We start from the raw sequence: 19757 nt of genomic DNA on the forward strand, positions 1-19757 counted from the left end.
CAAAATAAATCCTACATAGAAAAATTATCATGAATGTAGCCAAGTGAAAATCAACCCACCATTAAAGCAGAGTAAGTATATGGATAATGGTATGCAAAGTAACAAACATCATCCTTATGTTGGAAGGTGATTGTGAAGGTAATTGTGTAGTAGGATTTTCCTTTCTGTCCTCCTGCTGCAATTGAACTTCTTGAAAAGTGATTCCTAGAAACAAAATGTCAACTTTAGTTTAAAGATACAATGACAAGTAATTCTACCAGTACATGTAAATAAACTAGGGGTCCCCATCACTTCTTCCAATATTACTTCTAGTACCAATTAATAAAGATTAAGGTGTTTTATTTAGTTTTGGCAGAACAGGTTTTTGCAATATTAATTTCAGTAAGAAGAGGAGAATTCATCCTCTCTTATTATGGATTCTACAATTATGCCAGTGGGCACCTAACGTTGCATATAGCCCTCTGTCAGTAAATGTCAAGTTAGAAGTCCAGTGTATTCATTTAATATTTGATGTAAATACTGCTAAACGTACTTGTAGTAACAAATGTCTGTTCCCACACGAATCCACCAAGGTCGTCCACTTAGTGCCTCTTGAACAGAGTACATGAGGGGTTGCATACCTTCCATAAAAATATATTATTAGACACAAGGTATATGTCCAGCAAAGAAATGAACAATGTACTAGGATACGCCAGCAGTTAAGTTTTTACTTTGATTCCTGATATTATTAATGAATTCAACAGTTCATTGTTTCAAGATTCTTTTGGATTGTTTCTAACTTCATATATAATAAGCAGTGGCTGTATTTGTGTGTCACATTTCTGACCCTTAGAAGCCATGAGGATAGCCAACGATTAGCACTGAACATGGCTATTGTGATCATGGCATGATTTGGAGGACTGAGAAGAAACCTTTCTTGACTCTATCTGCTTTCTCTTGTCCACTCAGCTGCACAAGCCACAGTTTACATTTCAGGATACTGTGGCTTGAGTGAGCAGATAGCAAACTGGGATTAGATCAAGGTTTCCAATACCTGTTTGCAGCAGTTTGTCATGACATCCAAACTGATGATCCATTAAGCTAAGCGCTTGAAGGAAGGTGAGGGGACACATGCACAAGACTGATATCAAACCTTTAAAGCAGAATAGGGAGATATACAAGCTGCATATGGTTCCCAGGTCACTGTCATGGCCAACAGTCCCCCAAATTACCCTGCCAAAGTTCAGGGGAAACTACATCACTAAATTTCAGAAGCAAACTGGAAATTCCCCTTTAAAACTGAAAGAAAATGCCACTTTTCAGGTTGCAGAAACTTGATGAAATTAGAAGCAAACCTACGAAGTATCATAATTAACAGTATTTTCCCCTTAACAACCAAGTTTTGGCATTACAGCATTAGAGAAGTAGCTGAAAGGGTTTTTTTTCCATCCTGCTTTAAATTATGACTTGAGATCTCAAAGGGTGATATCGGAATGCCATCAACAGGTTTCTATGTTAGATTTTCTCTTCTCCTAAATCAACTGCTTAGAACTTTGTGTCACCCTAGTTCTATCTCAGTCTGTTTTGTTTTATAGCAGTACATTTTGCTATACTCACTCTCATGTCCTGTAATCACCTTTGTGCTATATAATTATTGTAATTATTAGTATTGGTAGGCCAACAATCAAAATTCAAAATGACTAGTGCAAATTCTAGTTACTTAAGCAGGCTTTGTTACCTATTCATTTTATACATGGCATACTGTGCATGATGGTCACAGTGGTGGTAGGCAATCCCCACATTTTGATAAAATGTCCTGTTTTTCATACAAGAAAGAGAGGAATAAAGAGTTAAGTTTGCTACCTTCAGTTCCAATACTTTTTCTGTTCCTTACTGACTTGAGAGACTTCTAAAGAATGCAGTTACAGATAGTTTCAATTAAGAAACCACTACAAAAAGGTTGTTGGATATTAAAGGGTGACAACTTCTATTCCACATAGTTTTTTTCTGGCAATTCTTCATGGGATCAGGATCTAAAAGCTTTCAAAGTTTAAAGGGGGGGGGGACTGAAGGATTCATAATACTGAATGATTCTTCACACTTTCTAAGTTATTTCTTTCTATATGAAAAATAAATATATCTTACCATAATTAAACTGACTGTTTGTCTTTTCACAGTTGATTATATTAAATCGGTAAGCAATGCCTGCCCGCATTCCACTGACTTCAAAATAAAACCACTGATGATAATGATTGCTGTTTATATCGGAGTTCAGAATAAGATCATATTCATTTCTAGAAATGAGCAGAAAGAAATAATTAAAATTAGCATAATCTAAAGTTCAATGATGGCATAAAAATAACAAAAAATATCTTACTTTCTGATCTGAATAACTTTCCGTAAATTTCCTGATTCAAATTTGGAGTTGAACTTCAAGACATCTCCTTCATCTGGCACTGGATAACTAAAAGAATAAAATTACAAGAAATGGGAGGGAAGTAATTTTATTCTAATTTAATACCACACTCATTATACATAACAAATGGTGATGGAAAAACATTAATTCATTCCAATGATGCCTATAAATGTCACTTAGTGACATTTTTATGGCTTACTGTAATTATTAAATGGCTTTATGATCTAGAAAAGGTTACACAACGAACACAATTCATATTCTTTAGATTTGTTTTAAATATGATTGAATTTTTAAAAGTAGAGCAGACAGAACCTTTCTATGTTGCTTATCAAGTACGGTACCTAGAGTAAAGCATTACATAATGTCACCTTTCATAAAGTATGAAGAGTAATGTTCTATTTCAACTGAACAAAATGTGATTGTTTTGGTTTCCGAAGCTGAATAACTTATTGTTGGGTTTATGATTAGTAAGATTTAATAGCTATTAAAATGCAAAACAATGTAAATGAATTTATTTTGTCATTTTAACCATTTTTGTGTCTTACAAGCATTGATGTTTTAATATGTATTTTTATTCAATTGGTTTCATTTATATCCCACCTATATCCCAACAGAGACCCAAAGTGGCTCACACATGAATTAAAGCAAGACAAATGCCTGAAAAATTCGTTATAAAAAGCTTTTACAACCATTTTTGAAACTTCATGTGTGTGCCCCATTAAATCTTAATTGGGAGAAAGGCAGGCTATAAATTATATCAATTAGATAAATACATATTAAAACATTAAAATACTTTAAAAATACACAATTGCAAAAACCATGATAAGAACAATAAAAAATTGCAACACAAGGAGCCCCCAAAAGACCATTCTACTTAATTACTAAATGTTCAATATGGATCTAGTCAAAATGTATTTACAATAGCCTCAAGCTGAAATTGGCAAAATATAACTGTTAACAGTCTAGGAAACCAGCTAACTATCAAATCACTTTACTCATCTCCTTCTAAAAGGTATTTATGTACAAAATACTATTGTAGAAAAGAGACCACAGAATAATGAAAATGGGGTATTGTGAAACCTACCTGACATTATCAAGATCATAAACCACTCTGTCTATAATATCGTTAGGATGGATCAACCTTTCAATGTCTTGGTTAATTTTCGTCCTATTAACAATAAAGAGAGTTCTCATGTCATTTTTTCAATTGTTGGGTAGAACACTCAGTATCACCTACAAAAGTCATTTGGAAAGCAAAAGAACACTGAAAATCAAAGTATGGTTGCTACTTCTGCATATCCTCCTGCTTATTGTTTTTGAAATCAATTACTTTATGAATGTAGAAAAACCAGCCTATGTCTAAGTTTATATTAGTAATCACTTTTTCAAGTATTGTTAGTAGGTATCATGAGTGAAGATTTGAAAGTGAAGTTAGCAATTTAATCAATTATAACAGAAGACGAAGGTTAAAAGAGTTTCAGAGACTTATTGTGCAGTGATTGGGTTAGTATGGCAGCCTCTCGCCTCTGGATATATCATTTTGAACATTATGAACTAAATGTCCCAGTACAGATAAATTATTTCTACAGAAGGGTTTTTTTTTACTGGCCTCACTGTCTTGTAGACTGACTATGTCAAATTGCTCTCTCCATATCAAAGACCCACTATATGATACATATTTGCTGAGAACTGCTTCAAAATATGTAGGAAAAATATTATTAGCACACAAACCATATAAGAGAGAGGAAAAAAAGAAACTGTACAGAAGATTAATTCCCTTTAAGGCACTGGGAAAAGTGGCTCATAGTACAAGTACTATATTCAAGTAAGGATATGTCTTCCATTACTTCTGAGAAGTAATCAGTGCAATTTGGCTATCACACCTACATTTTAAATACTTGAAACTTTATCACACAAACCCATCTCTGAAAACAGAGAACATAGGTTTTAAAGCTACACATATCAAATAAAGGTCTTCTCAAAGGTAAAGCCTGACTGACTTGTCAAATGGTTTGTCAAAGATTAGTGACTTCCACTCCATAACAGGCTTCTTTATTCTCCCATCTCCCATTCTCCCATTACTCCTAGTACTACACAATAGAGAAGAGGAGGCTACAAAGGGAGCTATGATCCATTTCGCAAGCAGAACATGGTCCGATGGCAGGTGGATGACATCAGACAAAACTCACTGCACACAATTCATATCCATTTTCAAATTTATACGGAGTCAGTTTTGAGTCAAAGAGTTATCAAAGATGCTCAATATATGAAATGGCTCCACACACAACAGAAATCTGCAATGGAATATGTGGAACTTGACCCTCTTAAAAGTCTGATCTTACTATAATGCATACAATTTCCCTTCGGTAATAATAAAAAACGGACTTTTGTTTACTCATGTTCTAGAGATAACTAGAAACCAATTGGATTTTCTGTCCTATCAATTTGGAATACAAGGTTCAAGGAAACGGCACACACCCATTCACTGCCAACTATTGTCAAAAAGGAGTTCAAGAAACCCCGATGTTATGAAGGAGAAATATTCAATATTTCTTTCACATACATCAGAGTTCGTATGTGACTGCCAGCCATTCTCTTCTTCCTTGTGGAAGAAAAGGAATAAAATTTGAGATTACATTTTGTAAATTCTTAAGACTCCTATGCTTTTCTAAAAATGATGATGATAATAATGATTATGGTGGTGATAATGATGGTGATGATAATTTTCAGCATTAATATCAGAGTAAACAAAGAGGTGCTCAAAAACAATCTCAGTAATCTGTATACAATTCCCATTCCCGTTATAATTCCACTTTGCAGTTGGTGGAACTAAAAGATTGTGCAAAATCACCTTGGGATTTCAAGGGAGGAAAGAAAATCTGAACTGGGGACAACTCTGCTCAGTCTTGGTCACTAAATCAAGCACTGTCTCTCCTGTTTTATATGTATTATCATTTCACATTGTATTTAATAAAATGAGTACTCGGTTCTCAATGGGCTTCTAACTTCAGTTCACAAATCTTGAGAGGCCGTGGAATTCAGCAGCCTCTCACATTATCTAGTGACATTATTTTTTCAAAAAATCTTTGTTACTGAGAAAAAAGGTATGGAAGGAAAAGGCAGAGAGTCGCACTTAAAATCAATGAAAATTTCCCCATCCCCTTATCTATTCATACACTGGATTTAAGTTTCCCCAATCTAATATTTAGCAAATTTGACTTTTTAAACAGAATTTTATGGCCAACATTTGAAAATCAAATATGTATTATTTGTTAGAAATACTCACCTCTGCACTCCATAAGGTCTTTCAAGGATAGGTTCTTTAAATGGAGGTGGAATGTGTCCAAAATAATCAGGGTAGGCCACTTCTGAATATTCAGGAACAGACTTCGTATTTTTCACTATCTCAATATAAAGTTCGGGGTCATGAAGTTGCAATGCATCAGGGACCTCAGGCATCACTTGCTCTTCCACAGAAACTGAGCAGGAAACATCCTCCTCTTCTGGATCAGGTCCAGAACAACATAGCTTTCCCAGCTGGACAGATCTTCCCTCAAACAAAACACCTCCACAAGATGAAACATGCTGAAAAGATTTATTACAAGTAATTTCACTAAGGCTACTTTTGCATTCTTTTTTGGTCATGGCCTTTGAAGTATAAGATTGTTCACTTTTGGAAGTATTTTGCAAAGAAATTTTGTCGAAGTCTTTAATTATTTCATGGTTTAGGCACTGGCATGATGGAAGTAAATTCATTTGATCACTGTGATGCTGCAGAGTATTGTCCATGCTATTATCATTCTTTACCAGACCCAAAAAGATTGGTCTTTTATTACAGTCCTCTGTTTGTAGAGGATGAGTTTCCTTCACAGGAATTTCTATTGCATGATTTACTGGGGACTGCTCCACTTCAGCAGTAGGAACAACAATAGGTCCTCCTTGTGTTATATTAGTTGAAAGAGGTTTTGGTTCCTTGGAAATCAGGTCACATTCCTTAACATTAAAGACAGCAAAAGAAAAAAGGTGGATCGTGGTTAGGTAGGCTCAGACATTGGACATACTGCATAAGCACACACACACACACACACACACTCATCCATTCCCTCTCAAGGGTCTACAATTGTACATTTTGAAGTGGGGTTAAGAAATCAGAATGGGGAAGTTTTTCCAGGCAGAAGATGCATACACCCCAAAATGGAGTGAAATAAGAAGAAAAGAGAGTCAATAGCTGGTGAACCTGTTTGAAAGAACTAGCAATGTGGGGAAAATGGGAAGATAAATATAATCAGGATGGGATAGGCTACATATTGGTGAAATATTGACAAAATGCCATGTTACAAACATAGCCTTGCTGGAACAAATTAAGATTCATCCCTACTCTACCATCCTATCTGCAATCCAAGCCTGTGCAATAAGGGATGGAGAAACAAAACTATGGGTCAAATATGAGCTTCCAGGACTCTCAGTCCAAACCTACAGACTCAGATAATATCTACCACCAGCCCTGTGGCAGATAAATAATATTATTTACTTTGCACCTTGGCCTGCTTCCCAACAACAAAGCTGATAGAAGAAATTGGAAAAAATAGAAGAGAAAGCTCCATGTATCCCCCACCTTGTATCTCAAACAAAAACATCTGAAAGTCTACTCACTCAAGCCATCTGAAATTATCTACTACTACTTTAATATAGGCTATAATGTTTCAACCAAAGAATATCAACAGAAGATCTAATCTACCCCTGCATTAGATGATCGCAAGTAGTCAGGAACATGATAGCAAGATTTTTTGTTCCAATCGAAGTCAAATATCTGTAATTGAAAAGTATATGGTAGTTCTCTTTAGTTAATATGGTCAATAATAAAATATGAATAATAAAATATGAATTTATATGAAGTAAATATAAATTGCTGTAATCCTTTCAAAAGCTATCACATTGTGGTCATGAACAGCATAAGTATTTTTTCCATGCTGGATAAATCACCAGTCAATTTATGGCAACTCTGTCAATGTTATAGAGCTTTCTTAGGCAAGGAATGCTCAGAGGAGGGTTTGTCAGTTTTTTCATCTAAAATATATCCTACACCACCTGGTATACATTGGTGGTCTCCCATTTAATTACTAACCAGAGCAAATCCTGTTTGCGATCTAATTTATAAGGGTGATACTCCAAACATGTTATCATTTGTTCACCATGAAATGCCATACTTAGTATTTTTAATTTATTTATAGTAATTACATTCCACCAGTCTTCTACTATGGAAGTCCATCATTATATCTCACATTTCATCAACCAGGCAACTAAAATCCTAAATCCAACTATTAGTCCTAGCTAGAACAGATATATTGAATTAATGGGTGTTCATAATTCAACATTTATATAAGTTCCATTGTACATTATCATCTCACCATCACCATCACCTTTATTTCTACTCTGCCTTTCTACCCATGGGGACTCAAGGCAGCTTACAATACATCACACAACACAATACCTTTAAAAACATTAAAAACAATTAAAATTGTGTCATGGGTACAAGTTATAATATAGTTAAGATGCAATCAAATACTTGTACAATTAAAATTACATTTAAAACTAAATATGCTTCCCAACTCCACCCATAACCTCCCCAGCAGCATGCCCTTTAACCTCTCCCAAATGCCTAATGGCAAAGAAATGTCTTAACTTGCTTATGAAAGGCAGGAAGGAATTGGGCTATACTGGTCTCTCTTGGAAGGGAGTTCCAAAGTCTGAGAGTAACCACCGAAAAGGCTTTCTCCCTTGTTTCCACCAAACCTGGATCCAAGCCCCATAGGGCTTTATAGGTCAAAACCAGCATTTTAAAACCAGCACTTTGAACTGTGGCTGGAAATGGTTTGGAAGCCAATGATGTTGTTGCAGCAATGTTGTCCACACCGTGTAGCCAGCCCCAGTTAATAACCTGGCTGCAGCTCTAGTTTGAACAAAACATTGCTTTTAAATCTAAGGCAGCACCCGCTGTATTGTTCATTTTTATGAATACATTTAATATTATTGAAATATATTTTGAAGTTCTGGGTGGGTTACAATAAAATCAGTTTAAACCATTTAAAGTTTAAACAGTTAAAATAATTAAAAGCATAAATTAAATTAAAATAATTAAAAATATATTCAAGCCTTGAATAATTTAAAAATTGAATAATTTAAAAATTAAAGCAGTCTAAAATATGTATATACACAGATTGTGAAGTGTCAAAAGTGACACTATAGTTTAAGATTTCTATTCAATGTTACATAAATACAGTATTTGTAGATTAATTAATTTTAATAAACTTCTTATAGTAATTCTTTGTGCTTCAACACAATAAAGTATAAACAGCATGCTTGTACATTTTGAATATTTGCTTGCATTTCCATAAAATAAACAGCTCAATACATAGGGTGGTAGTTTCTCTGCATTCCTCATGAACTGTATAATTTTTAGAAAGATACCAGTATCTGTACCTGAAAGTCTTCTGTAAATTCTGGGAAAAACTGTTCATACATCTTTAGATCTTCAAAAGGTCGTCCCAATTCGTGCTTTGGTTTCAATTTGTTAATATCCGTCTCTATGTCATCATTCTGGAAAAGGGAATGTCAATTTACTTCAATACGTACTTGTAGTAACTGATAAAAACCAGTTTAAATATTTAAAGAATGTTTGAGGACACAATTCAGGAGGAAACACAAGAAAACCTCTCACATACAGATTACTCAGAGGCATTAAGAGTTCTGTTTATGAGCAGAAAGAAGCCTTTATGAACCATCAGACAGGCCGACAGAAGGAACATCCTATGGTTCAGCCCAATTCCTTGCTTGATGTTATGTATTAATCAAAAATAATAGTAAAGAAAACTCCAGTATGCCGCTAAAACAAAGCCATTACAAACCCTGGCTTCTTTAACAAAGTAGAGGCTGTTCTATCCTGTGGATTGTAATCTCCATGGATGAGGGGTGGGTTGATGTTAGCACTTGCTTAGACTTATTATGATATACTCTTAGGCCCCATTTACACTTTCCATTTTTAGTGCAGTTCGAACCTAGCTTCAAACTGGTATGGCCAGACAACAAACTTCTACAAAACCGTGCAAGGGAAAGCTCTTAATGTGAATCAGTGTTCTGTATTTGTGTAATCACCATCCAGGCCTCAAACTGGTTCCAGGATTTCCAATGCAATCATTTGCACAATGAAACCACTTTCTTCAATTCCATTTGAAATTATATTAAATGGCCAGTGTAAATGGAGCCTCAGTGTTACATGGGAACAGAGCCTTTTATGTCCAACAAATGCAACTGTGCACTATACAAAGAGACTCCCATGTTAAAAGAGCTTCAGGCAAGAAACTGAACATATAAAAATTCTAAACATTAAGATAATGGTCTTAAACTGTATTGTCTTATCTGTTTTTGTTATGCCGTTTTGAATATAATAGTGCACATGTTAATGCAATAGTGTTATAGTTGCCATATTACCACTGTGATTAAGGAACAATCCATCACATGAAAAAAAAACCCTACATTTAATTATATATTATGGTAATGTTTTATTATTGTATGTTGGTTTTTATGATGTTTTAAATGTTATTTAGTTTTTAATGCCTTTTGTATTGTATTGTTGATGTGATGGCACTGTGTTCCCACAATTTGTAAGCCGCCCTGAGTCCCCCGGGGAGAAGGGCGGGGTAGAAATACCAGAAATAAATAAATAAATAAATATAACAAATAAATGAATTTCAACATTTTGGTGTGTGAAATGTGCTTTTTAAAAAGTCACCTTTTGTTTTTTGGCAATATAAGTACATAAGAATCTGGATTTCTGATGTTAGACTTGTTCATTTGTTGCTTAAAAGGCAACATTATACTATAATAGCATTCTACACTTGCAGAAACTTTAGCACCTATAGTAGTTTAGTAAAGTAACATACCAATACACGATGCAACTTCAGAAATGTTTTGTATTTTTAAGCTTATATATATATAATAAAATAATAAACTTTATTTGTATCCTGTCCTATCTCCCCACGGGGACTCAGGGCGGTTTCCAACACAACAGGCAAACATTCAAGGCCTGTATAAAACGGAAACCCACAATGCAGCTCCAGGGCAAAAAGGTTTGACCATGCCTGGTGTAGGTGCTCCCACAGTTGCAAAATGTTTGCATGAGCATACAAAAAATATATACGCCACATTTTGCCTCCTCTGAATGTCCACATAACCCATTAGTTAAATAAAGGGTTTAGGAAACTCAAGAGAAGCAACTGACTTCGGCCCCTTCTACACTGCCATATAATCCAGATTATCAAAGCAGTTAATCCACATTATCTTCTTTGAACTGAATTATGAGTCTACACTGCCATATAATCCAGTTCAAAGCAGATAATCTGGATCTAACATGGAAGTGTAGAAGGGGCCTTTAATGGATTTCAATCCTTATGATTATGAAAATGTGATTCAGAAGAAAGTACAAGTGTTATTTCCTCAATTATTTCACCAACCTTAAAATTTTGGTCGAAGTCTTCTTCATTATCATTTTCAATCTCAGATTCTGTTTCGGTGTCATCATTGTCATCGCTTTCATCTACTACGTCATCCACTGTGATATAAAATGCTCTATGAGTAGGGCAGATGTACGTTTTCTACAATATGTGCATCCCAGAAAAGAAATGATGCATGTGAAACTTTTCACTCACTAATTGAAACCTAGTATTACATATGAATTAAATTTCCCAAGACAGCACGTGTTGTATATTTAATTACATGGATTCTTCAAGGCACTGAAACAAAAATGTTTCAGATTTTTACACACAAAAAAAGATTACTGAGTGGGTGAATAGGATCACAGTGCTTTATGATAATCTTTCATTATGCTAGCGGTACCCTCCATAAAGCTTCTCTCCCACATTGGCAGATTCTCCCAAACCACCACTGTGAGTTGTTCTGAGATGGGAAAGTCAGTTCCCTACAAGGAGATGGTAATTGGTGGCAATAATGTTATTAAGGGTATGGAGACTGGAGAATGGAAAGTTGCTACTGCTCTGAGCAGTAGTTCCTATGATGAAGTTAGGCAAAGATGCACTTCTTATCCTATAGCCCCATTACAAAGAAATGCATTTATCTCTGAAAAAATGTATCTTGTAAGAGCAGCACACTTTCTTTTCTTTTGATTCAGTTATACAGAGCAAGTATACATGGCCAATATGCATTTTCAACTTTCAATATGATCATGTACTGCATATTATTTTTCTCCTGACACACACAAGAGCAATATATTGTTCTAACTTTCTGAAACTGGGAAATTAAAGAAAAACATTTTAAAAAGCACACATAGAGCACACATTTTAATCCAATTATTTAATTCATTCAGATCAATTACAGATATTTCAAAGGACTATTGCATTTAGTGGTTGTTTTTTTAAAGTAGTCATGCTGGTTTCCTGCTGCATAAAAAGGAATACGTTAAAGGGAGAGAAAAAATTAAGGTGATAGCATCCTAAAGACTAACTAGTTTTTATTTTTGCACTTCTTCAGATGGTACCTAAAGACATAATACTCAGTACGACATTTGAAGAAGTGTGTTTTCTCCCCTTCCCTTACTCCTTTTTATCCAGTGGATGTGTAAGTGGAAGTCAGCTTGTATGACCGATTCCTTTATCTGATTTTCAGTATCCCATTTGGACAAAGCAGTCCTTGCTGTTCCAGAGCCCTCACCTAAAAAAACCAGCCTGTGAAGTGTATGTGGAATTGCAGATGAGAAGAGAAGAGCAACATTATGATAAACATACTTTTTCCCACGTTCAAAAATTGCATGGAAGTCACGAAGACATTGTTTTAATTAAAATTTTATAGTTTTGCTTAATTGTTCAAACTTGAAACTCATGACCCTATCTCCTCTTTAAGTGGATTTCCTGTTGTTTAATTCTTTTTTAAAAGAGGCAAACTTTAAAAAATAGAATTTGTATGACAGTTCAAGAATGCAAAACAAAGAAAGATTAAATGTTATACTTCCATACCAATATATATTCATGTTTTACAATCAGAGAGCACATACAGACATGACCATGGCATTTTAAAATGGACTATACCTTCAGGAGGCAAACTGTACAGCTGATACACCGGGCCATTAACAGGTATGATAGGCAGTTGGAAATGGAAAGCACTTTTAATTGTTGGTAGTGGAAGACGATTTTTAGGATAGCACTTTCTCATTATTAGACTGGAAGTGTTGACTAAAGGATCAAGAGTTCTTACTGCCAGGCATTCCTATTACAATAAATAAAGCATTTTGAAATAAAGCATTGCTCATAAAATATTTCCCTGTTTTTGAAGGAAAGTTATTAGGAACTTAGAAACAGAAACTGAAGTAATCAGTAGGAATGTGAGCTTTTAAGGACCCTCTTTGTGTTATAATGAAATGTTGACACATCTATGGTCCTGGAGAAACTGGAATGTGAAAGCCACACATCCTCTGGAAGTCTGATTTAACATGGTTACTGTTAATTCCGAGTGCAAACATTTTCAGTTTCCACTCTTTAAAAAAAAATCAAAGTTTTTCTTCAATTTATACACAAAACTTCTTCCTACTTACAACCAAGTCTAATTAACAAAGAATGATAAAAGGAATAATTAGAAAATAGTAATATATCTCTGGAGTCCATAATCTGGTGAGCATTTTTAAAAATACATAAATCTTGAAGCAATGTGTGTTTTTAATAGGGGTGGGGAGGAGAGAGAATGAAACACACACATGCTCTGAAGCTTCCTCCCATGTTACAGATCCTGTGTTCAGATTCTTATACATTAAGGACAGCTGCATTCTATCTGGAATTCTTTGGGGATTCAATTAATCAATACTGGCATATGACAGTAATTTGAGTTTAAAACTTTAAATGATGTTCTGTCTTTTGACATAACATAAAAACTTACATTTGGAAATAGGACAGTTCATTGCTTTTAATTCTAACATGATTAATCATATTCTACATTAAAAGCTTTCACTGAGCAATTATGACAAAATGCAATGGGTATGCACTGAACCCGTGGGAGTCTGAGGCAGAGTCGAATTGTTGGGAGTTGGAACAAACACCACAGATTTTTCCACTCATACATTTGATACAATTTAACCAAACAGTGGAAATATTTGCATGATTTTAGTCAAAAGCTTTCTTGCTACAGATCATTAACTGCAGATGAATGCCATACCTATGCAGCCTTTGGGCTTATACCTGCTAGGAAAAACTGAAATGATTGATATTTATGAACAAAATTACTTATGGGCTTCAGAAAGGAATTCCTGCATGGGAAATTATATAGCAGATCTTGAAACTTATCCCAATAAAGAACAGAAGTGACATAATTAGTGAAGCAATATTATTCATTAATAAAATTAAATATAATCAATGTTATTTGGAACTAAGTGTAAATGGTGAAAGACAAGCAGAAAACAAGTTTTTCATTAGGACATAAATACAGTATAATGTCCAACATGGTCAAGCTTGGAGGTTATGCCTGAGATAAATTCCCCTGACATTCTGCAAATTATGGGATACCAATCTGTATAGAACAAAGCTAAACACTGTAAATTTACAGCATAAAAATGGTGCTTGAGTTTTGTTTTCCTCTTCAATTGTTTTCTGCTATGTGGCTTTAAGTTAACTCAGATTTAGGGTGACCCTGTCCCAGAGTTTTCTTGGAAAATTTATTCTAAGGAGGTTTGTCATTGCCTCCCTCTAAGACTGCAAGAACACAACTTGCCACAGGTTCTCTAGTCAATTAATATGGCTGAATGAGGATTTGAACCCTCATCTCTGCCAATCTAGTCCAACACTCAGAGGACTATACCATGCTGGCTTTTCATCTCCTTTGCCTTTTCTGTTATGGTTTAGAGAAACGACTTATAGACAGGGCTCTGATCTCTATTACTATGCATACAATAGCTTGGAATATATTTTGGCTGAATATGGGATAAAATGCCATAAATAAATATAGGCAAAGGCAGCTGCAAACTATACATGGGAATACAGTAGAGTCTCACTTATCCAACATAAATGGGCCGGCAGAATGTTGGATAAGCGAATATGTTGGATAATAAGGAGGGATTAAGGAAAACCTATTAAACATCAAATTTGGTTATGATTTTACAAATTAAGCACCAAAACATCATGTTACACAACAAATTTGACAGAAAAAGTAGTTCAATACGTAGTAATGTTATGTAGTAATTACTATATTTACAAATTTAGCACCAAAATATCACAATATATTGAAAACATTAACTACAAAAACATTGACTACTGCGTTGGATAATCCAGAATGTTGGATAAGTGAATGTTGGATGAGTGAGACTCTACTGTATAATCAACTGCAAGTCAACTGAATCTTCAAAATGTCAGAATTAGCAGGTCAGATTGAATATAATTCCCTGTGAAGTATACATGCTTTGTAGCTGAAGAAAGGCCATCATTTCTACAGCGTTCAATATTTTATCTACAATGCATATTTATATCATCATCTCATTGGCATATAAAGAAGCTTCACTATACATCATTAGCAATATAACTTCTGAAAGCTTACTTGTGAAGTGTTGTACAGAATTTTCATCCCATTGACATCAAGGAATGCTTTTCTTCCCAGTTTGATGTTTGTAATACTTTTAATAGCCTGCAAGATTCCCTTTCGGATCAACATGTGTCTGTGTCGGCTATCATGACGGTGCCAATCTACATAAATTGTTAGAAGCATTTGGACATAGCCTCTGTCAACAGCTCGCCTTGCATTTGTTCCTGTAAGAAAGGAGAAGAACTAGGAGTTATCAACCTTTCAAGGATTTCTAAACAGTTAAAAAAGTAAAACCAAAAAAACTTATTTTACTTCTGCCTTCATTTTAAAGTCTTTATGACTTGTTTTCATATTACATATGTAGATGAAGAATTTAAATGAAACAATGTGAAATAAAGAAAGATGCTTGAAAATGACAGGACTACCCAAACTTTTGCAAATTCAATAATGCTACTGACAAGATCTAAAATATTTGACTTAGAACAGGGAAAAATATAGCCCCTGTTCAGAATTAGATTTCCTAGTTGTTCTCAGATCAGCCATATACTTTTGCATCATAATCTCTTTTGCAGTTTTGTTGTGAGGATAAATTAAGAAGGGAAAGAAAAATATACATTTCCTCGAACTACTTGGGAAAAAGCTTAGATAGAAACTGTAAGAAAAATAAATAAAAATAGGCATTAGCAGCACTTTCAAGAAGAATTATGAATACTGAAAAAGTGGTTATTAAAATGTAGCGAAAGGACCAGTACAGTTTCAGCAGTTGTCTTCTTTTTCATGAGCAGAGCCACTCATTGGCTTCAGAACAATTAAATTCCTGATTCTTTCCATAGAAAATATATGACATTTTATTTCTCTAGGATGATAACAAGCAAAAACCTACATCAAATTATTCATATGTCATGTGTTCTATAATATTTTTTATTAAATACTGAACTATACTTACTTGATTTTAACAGTGCTGCAAGGGTGTCTAAAGCAACTCTGTGAATATAAAAACACACACAAAAATAGACAAGCAAATACAAAAAATACAAAATAACAAGCGTGTAATAGTTAAATCTGTATTTAAGCAGCCTAACAGGATGAGAGTCCAACATGACATGAAAAACATGACATGTTATGACATGAAAAATAAATATTAATTCAAAACACATTTGGTTTATAGTCCACAAAATTTGTCTTCCTACAACAATGCATCTATACATAATCTAGATACTGACTTTGTAAATATATTTTCAAAAATGATTTTCTGTTGACTTCAAACATTCTTGTTATTGTATGTTTTAATGAAGCTTACAGCCAGGAGATAAGCTTGGGCAGTATCAAATATGCTTACTCAAATATGACTACAAAAAATAATAGAAACCTACCGATTTCTGTTATTACCAGCAATTAATTCTGAATGTTTCACATAAAATAGTTGTAGGGAATAGAAGAATTACAAAAAAAAATCCTGGGTACAAAGAATATATTGCATGGGTTGTCTGGACTATTTATATATATAAAAGTGTTCTGACCATTTTAGGGAAAACTAAACCACTCAGAAACATGAAACTTGACAACACAACCCCTGATCCTCCCCGCTGGGTTCTAACAACACAACCACAACTCAGAAACACAATCATCGCCCAAAATACCCAAAAAAACCACAAAACCCGCTACTGCACATGTGCGGGACAGGAGCCACTGCGCCAACGTCGCACCCCCCCCCCATCCAGAATGCTTGCGCCACACTTGCCTCTTGCCACCGACACCGATGCCAGGCTCACAACAATCCTCCTCAGAGGACCTCACGGCAGCACAGACACAGGACGAAAAAAGCGGTGCATACCTCTCCAGAGAGATTGCACAACCTCTTACATCTACATTTATCTATTACTACAGGTGCGTTCCCAAATTACGAGCCTGCACTGGGGGGGGGGGGGGGGCTGGCAGGTGAGGAATGGCCCTGCGAAAGCCGACGCAATAAAATGGTGCCCAGGGTCAACCCTACAAAACCTGTGGTTTCCTCACTTCACAGTTTGCCCAACATACAGACATTTCCACACCACCTTGGATGACAAAACTAAGGGACTCACAACCCTCTTGGGCATGGGGGGAGGGAGGGAAAGAAGCCCCCAGCCACATACCACATGAGGAACAGCGGAGCGCTACTGAGAGACTCAAAATGGCGCCGAGGAAAGAGGCACACAAACCTCGCCCGCAACGCCCCCTCCTCCCTTAGGAGATTCCCCAACCACCTAAAACTACCATTCCCTCTTACCTCAGATGGATTCCCAAACTGCAGCCCTCACAACGTTCGAGGGGTGGGGGGGAGAATTAGGGAAGGGGCACCAGACAAGGAACGGCGGCGCCCGACCCTCAGACACAAAATGGTGCCCCGGAATGAAACTACAAGACCAGGGCTTGGCTCTCTTCAGAGTTGCCAGAGGGAATCGACCAGCCGGGCACATACCACAATAACAACTGCAAGTTAGGGGCAGAAAATGGTGCACGTCATACTACCATACAGGAGAACACAATCTAAGCACTCCTGGCAGATGGCCATCCAATATTTCCACAACAATAATAATAATACAGTCCTACAAACACACATATACGACATCCAATCCAACCCCTTCCTACCATGCACGAGGACACAATCAAAACAATCATGACAGATGACCATCCAACTTCTACATAATAAAGAGGATCATGACGATGACACTAACAATAGCAATCATAATCATAATACAACCATACACTCCAAGACTTAACAAAGACTCCAACAGGCCATCCTGTCCAACCTTTCTACCATGAAAGACACATCCCAAGCCGTCTTGATAGATGGCCATCCACCTTCGGCATAATCATCATCATTATTAGAGATCTAGACCACCTCAAGCCTCACCACTTTCAACCAAATGCAACACAACACCACACAAAACAAAACCTTAGAATCAACAAACCAATCCAATACTTATCTTCCATGATGCACATACCCAAGGTAAAACCATGTGTACACACACAACCACAACCAAAGCACATAACAACAAACACACCTACAGGAGAACACAATCCAACCACTCCTGCCAGATGGTCATCCAATATCTCCACAATAATAATAATAAAACCCTACAAACACACTGATAGGAGAAACCCCTAAAAACCATCCAGTCCAACCCCTTCCTGCCATGGAGAACACAATCCAACATTCCCAACAGATGCCCATCCAGCCTCTTCCAAATACTTCCATTCAAAAAAAGGCCAGATTATCCTACCGCAGCAAAAAGACACAACACACTTACCACAGTGGAACATCAAGTTTAAACAGAGACCAAAGACAACACTGATCCCAAACAATCTTCACTCGACACCACACTTGAGGAAGATAACAGACTTCAACTACTACTGCTGATGTAAGTATAAAGCAGGCATGAAGTCACACTAAATACCATCACTTCTTCAACAAATTTTAACCAACACCAGACTATGCCACAGCAACGTGTGGCCGAGCACAGCTAGTGATTTATAAAAGACTAGCTGTGCCCAGCCACGCGTTGCTGTGGCGTTGTCTGATGGTGTTGATGAGAACTTGTTGAGGCTGGATGGCCATCTGTCAGGAGTGCTTGGATTGTGTCCTCCTGCGTGGTAGAAGGAAGTTGATCTGGATGATCCTTAGGGGTCACTCCAAACCTTAGGATTGTATGATGATGTTGTTATTATTATTATTATTATTATTAGTAGTAGTAGTAGTAGTAGTAGTAGTATTGAGAGGCTGGGTGGCCATCTGTTGGGAGTGCTTGGATTGTGTCCTGCATGGCAGAATTGGGTTGGACTGGATGGCCTTTAGGGGTGTCTCCTAACTGTCTGATGCTATGATTCGATGTGTATTATTATTGGATAATACAGATATTGGATGGCCATCTGTGAGGAGTGGTTGGATTGTGTCCTCCTGTATGATATAAGGAAGTTGAACTGGATGATCCTTAGGGGTATCTGCTAACCTTAGGATTGTATTTATTATTATTATTATTATTATTATTATTATTATTATTATTATTATTATTATTATAAAGAGGCTGGGTGGCCATCTGTTGGGCTGAGTAGGTTGCTAGGAGACCAAGTGGGCGGAGCTTAGCCTTCTAACTGGCAGCAATTGGATAAAAACAATTATTCCTCTCCCTCTAATTAGGAGTTTATTTTTCTTTTCTTTTTGTTGTATGAACGTAGAGGCATGGATGAGGGGTTGTGCTGCCAAGTTTAGTGTTTCTGGGATGTGTAGTTTTGTTGTTTTGTCCTAGGCCGAAATTTCATTACCCTTTTATATATATATATAGAAAGACTACTTTTATATAGCAAGTCTCAAAGATCAAAAAACTGATTCAATTTTCTTAACATCAGGGTTTTTTTTTAGCAGACTATAATTTATCCTTAGAGATGACAATCATGCCTCATTTTAAATGCTAGGTAAGGCTCCTTTTGAAATAAGTGATGTCCAAAAATTAAGAAATGCATATAGTCAGATAGTCTACTCACTTCATAAGGCCAGTATTCTTCTTGCTAAATGGACCAATTATCTTAAATATCAATTCTACAACTCCATTCTTACCCAAGGACACAGCATTTACAGCTGGAAAAAAAAGATCACGTTTTAGATCAAAAACACAGGCACAATGACATAAATGTACGCACTGAAAACACTGTACATCTAATATAAATTTAAGACAGCATTTGTATTCCATAATTCATAATAAAAACAGTAGACTGATAATTAACAATTTCCAGACATTTTTCGCTCAAAATGAGG

The 19757-nt window shown here is 35.8% G+C and overlaps 1 protein-coding gene across 10 annotated transcripts in view; it reads right to left on the reverse strand.

The window, feature by feature from the left end:
- Positions 1-19757, reverse strand: part of agtpbp1 (ATP/GTP binding carboxypeptidase 1) — an 80507-nt gene that overhangs the window by 14467 nt on the left and 46283 nt on the right. For 7 of the 10 annotated variants that reach the window (XM_008103239.3, XM_062972048.1, XM_062972047.1 and 4 more), the window contains 14 exons: positions 19487-19580; positions 15912-15949; positions 14981-15189; positions 12493-12670; positions 10906-11003; positions 8876-8992; positions 7134-7205; positions 5682-6388; positions 4959-4997; positions 3480-3563; positions 2357-2443; positions 2125-2273; positions 533-620; positions 60-204 (listed from right to left, as the gene is read on the reverse strand). In XM_008103239.3, the coding sequence (XP_008101446.2) occupies positions 60-204; positions 533-620; positions 2125-2273; positions 2357-2443; positions 3480-3563; positions 4959-4997; positions 5682-6388; positions 7134-7205; positions 8876-8992; positions 10906-11003; positions 12493-12670; positions 14981-15189; positions 15912-15949; positions 19487-19580 (2105 nt within the window). The remainder of the gene's footprint in view (positions 1-59; positions 205-532; positions 621-2124; positions 2274-2356; positions 2444-3479; positions 3564-4958; positions 4998-5681; positions 6389-7133; positions 7206-8875; positions 8993-10905; positions 11004-12492; positions 12671-14980; positions 15190-15911; positions 15950-19486; positions 19581-19757) is intronic. The other 3 variants (XM_062972044.1, XM_062972046.1, XM_062972050.1) reach the window with 3 other exon arrangements.

This window comes from Anolis carolinensis, chromosome 2 (assembly GCF_035594765.1).
Source record: "Anolis carolinensis isolate JA03-04 chromosome 2, rAnoCar3.1.pri, whole genome shotgun sequence".
Classification (NCBI taxonomy): domain Eukaryota; kingdom Metazoa; phylum Chordata; class Lepidosauria; order Squamata; family Dactyloidae; genus Anolis; species Anolis carolinensis.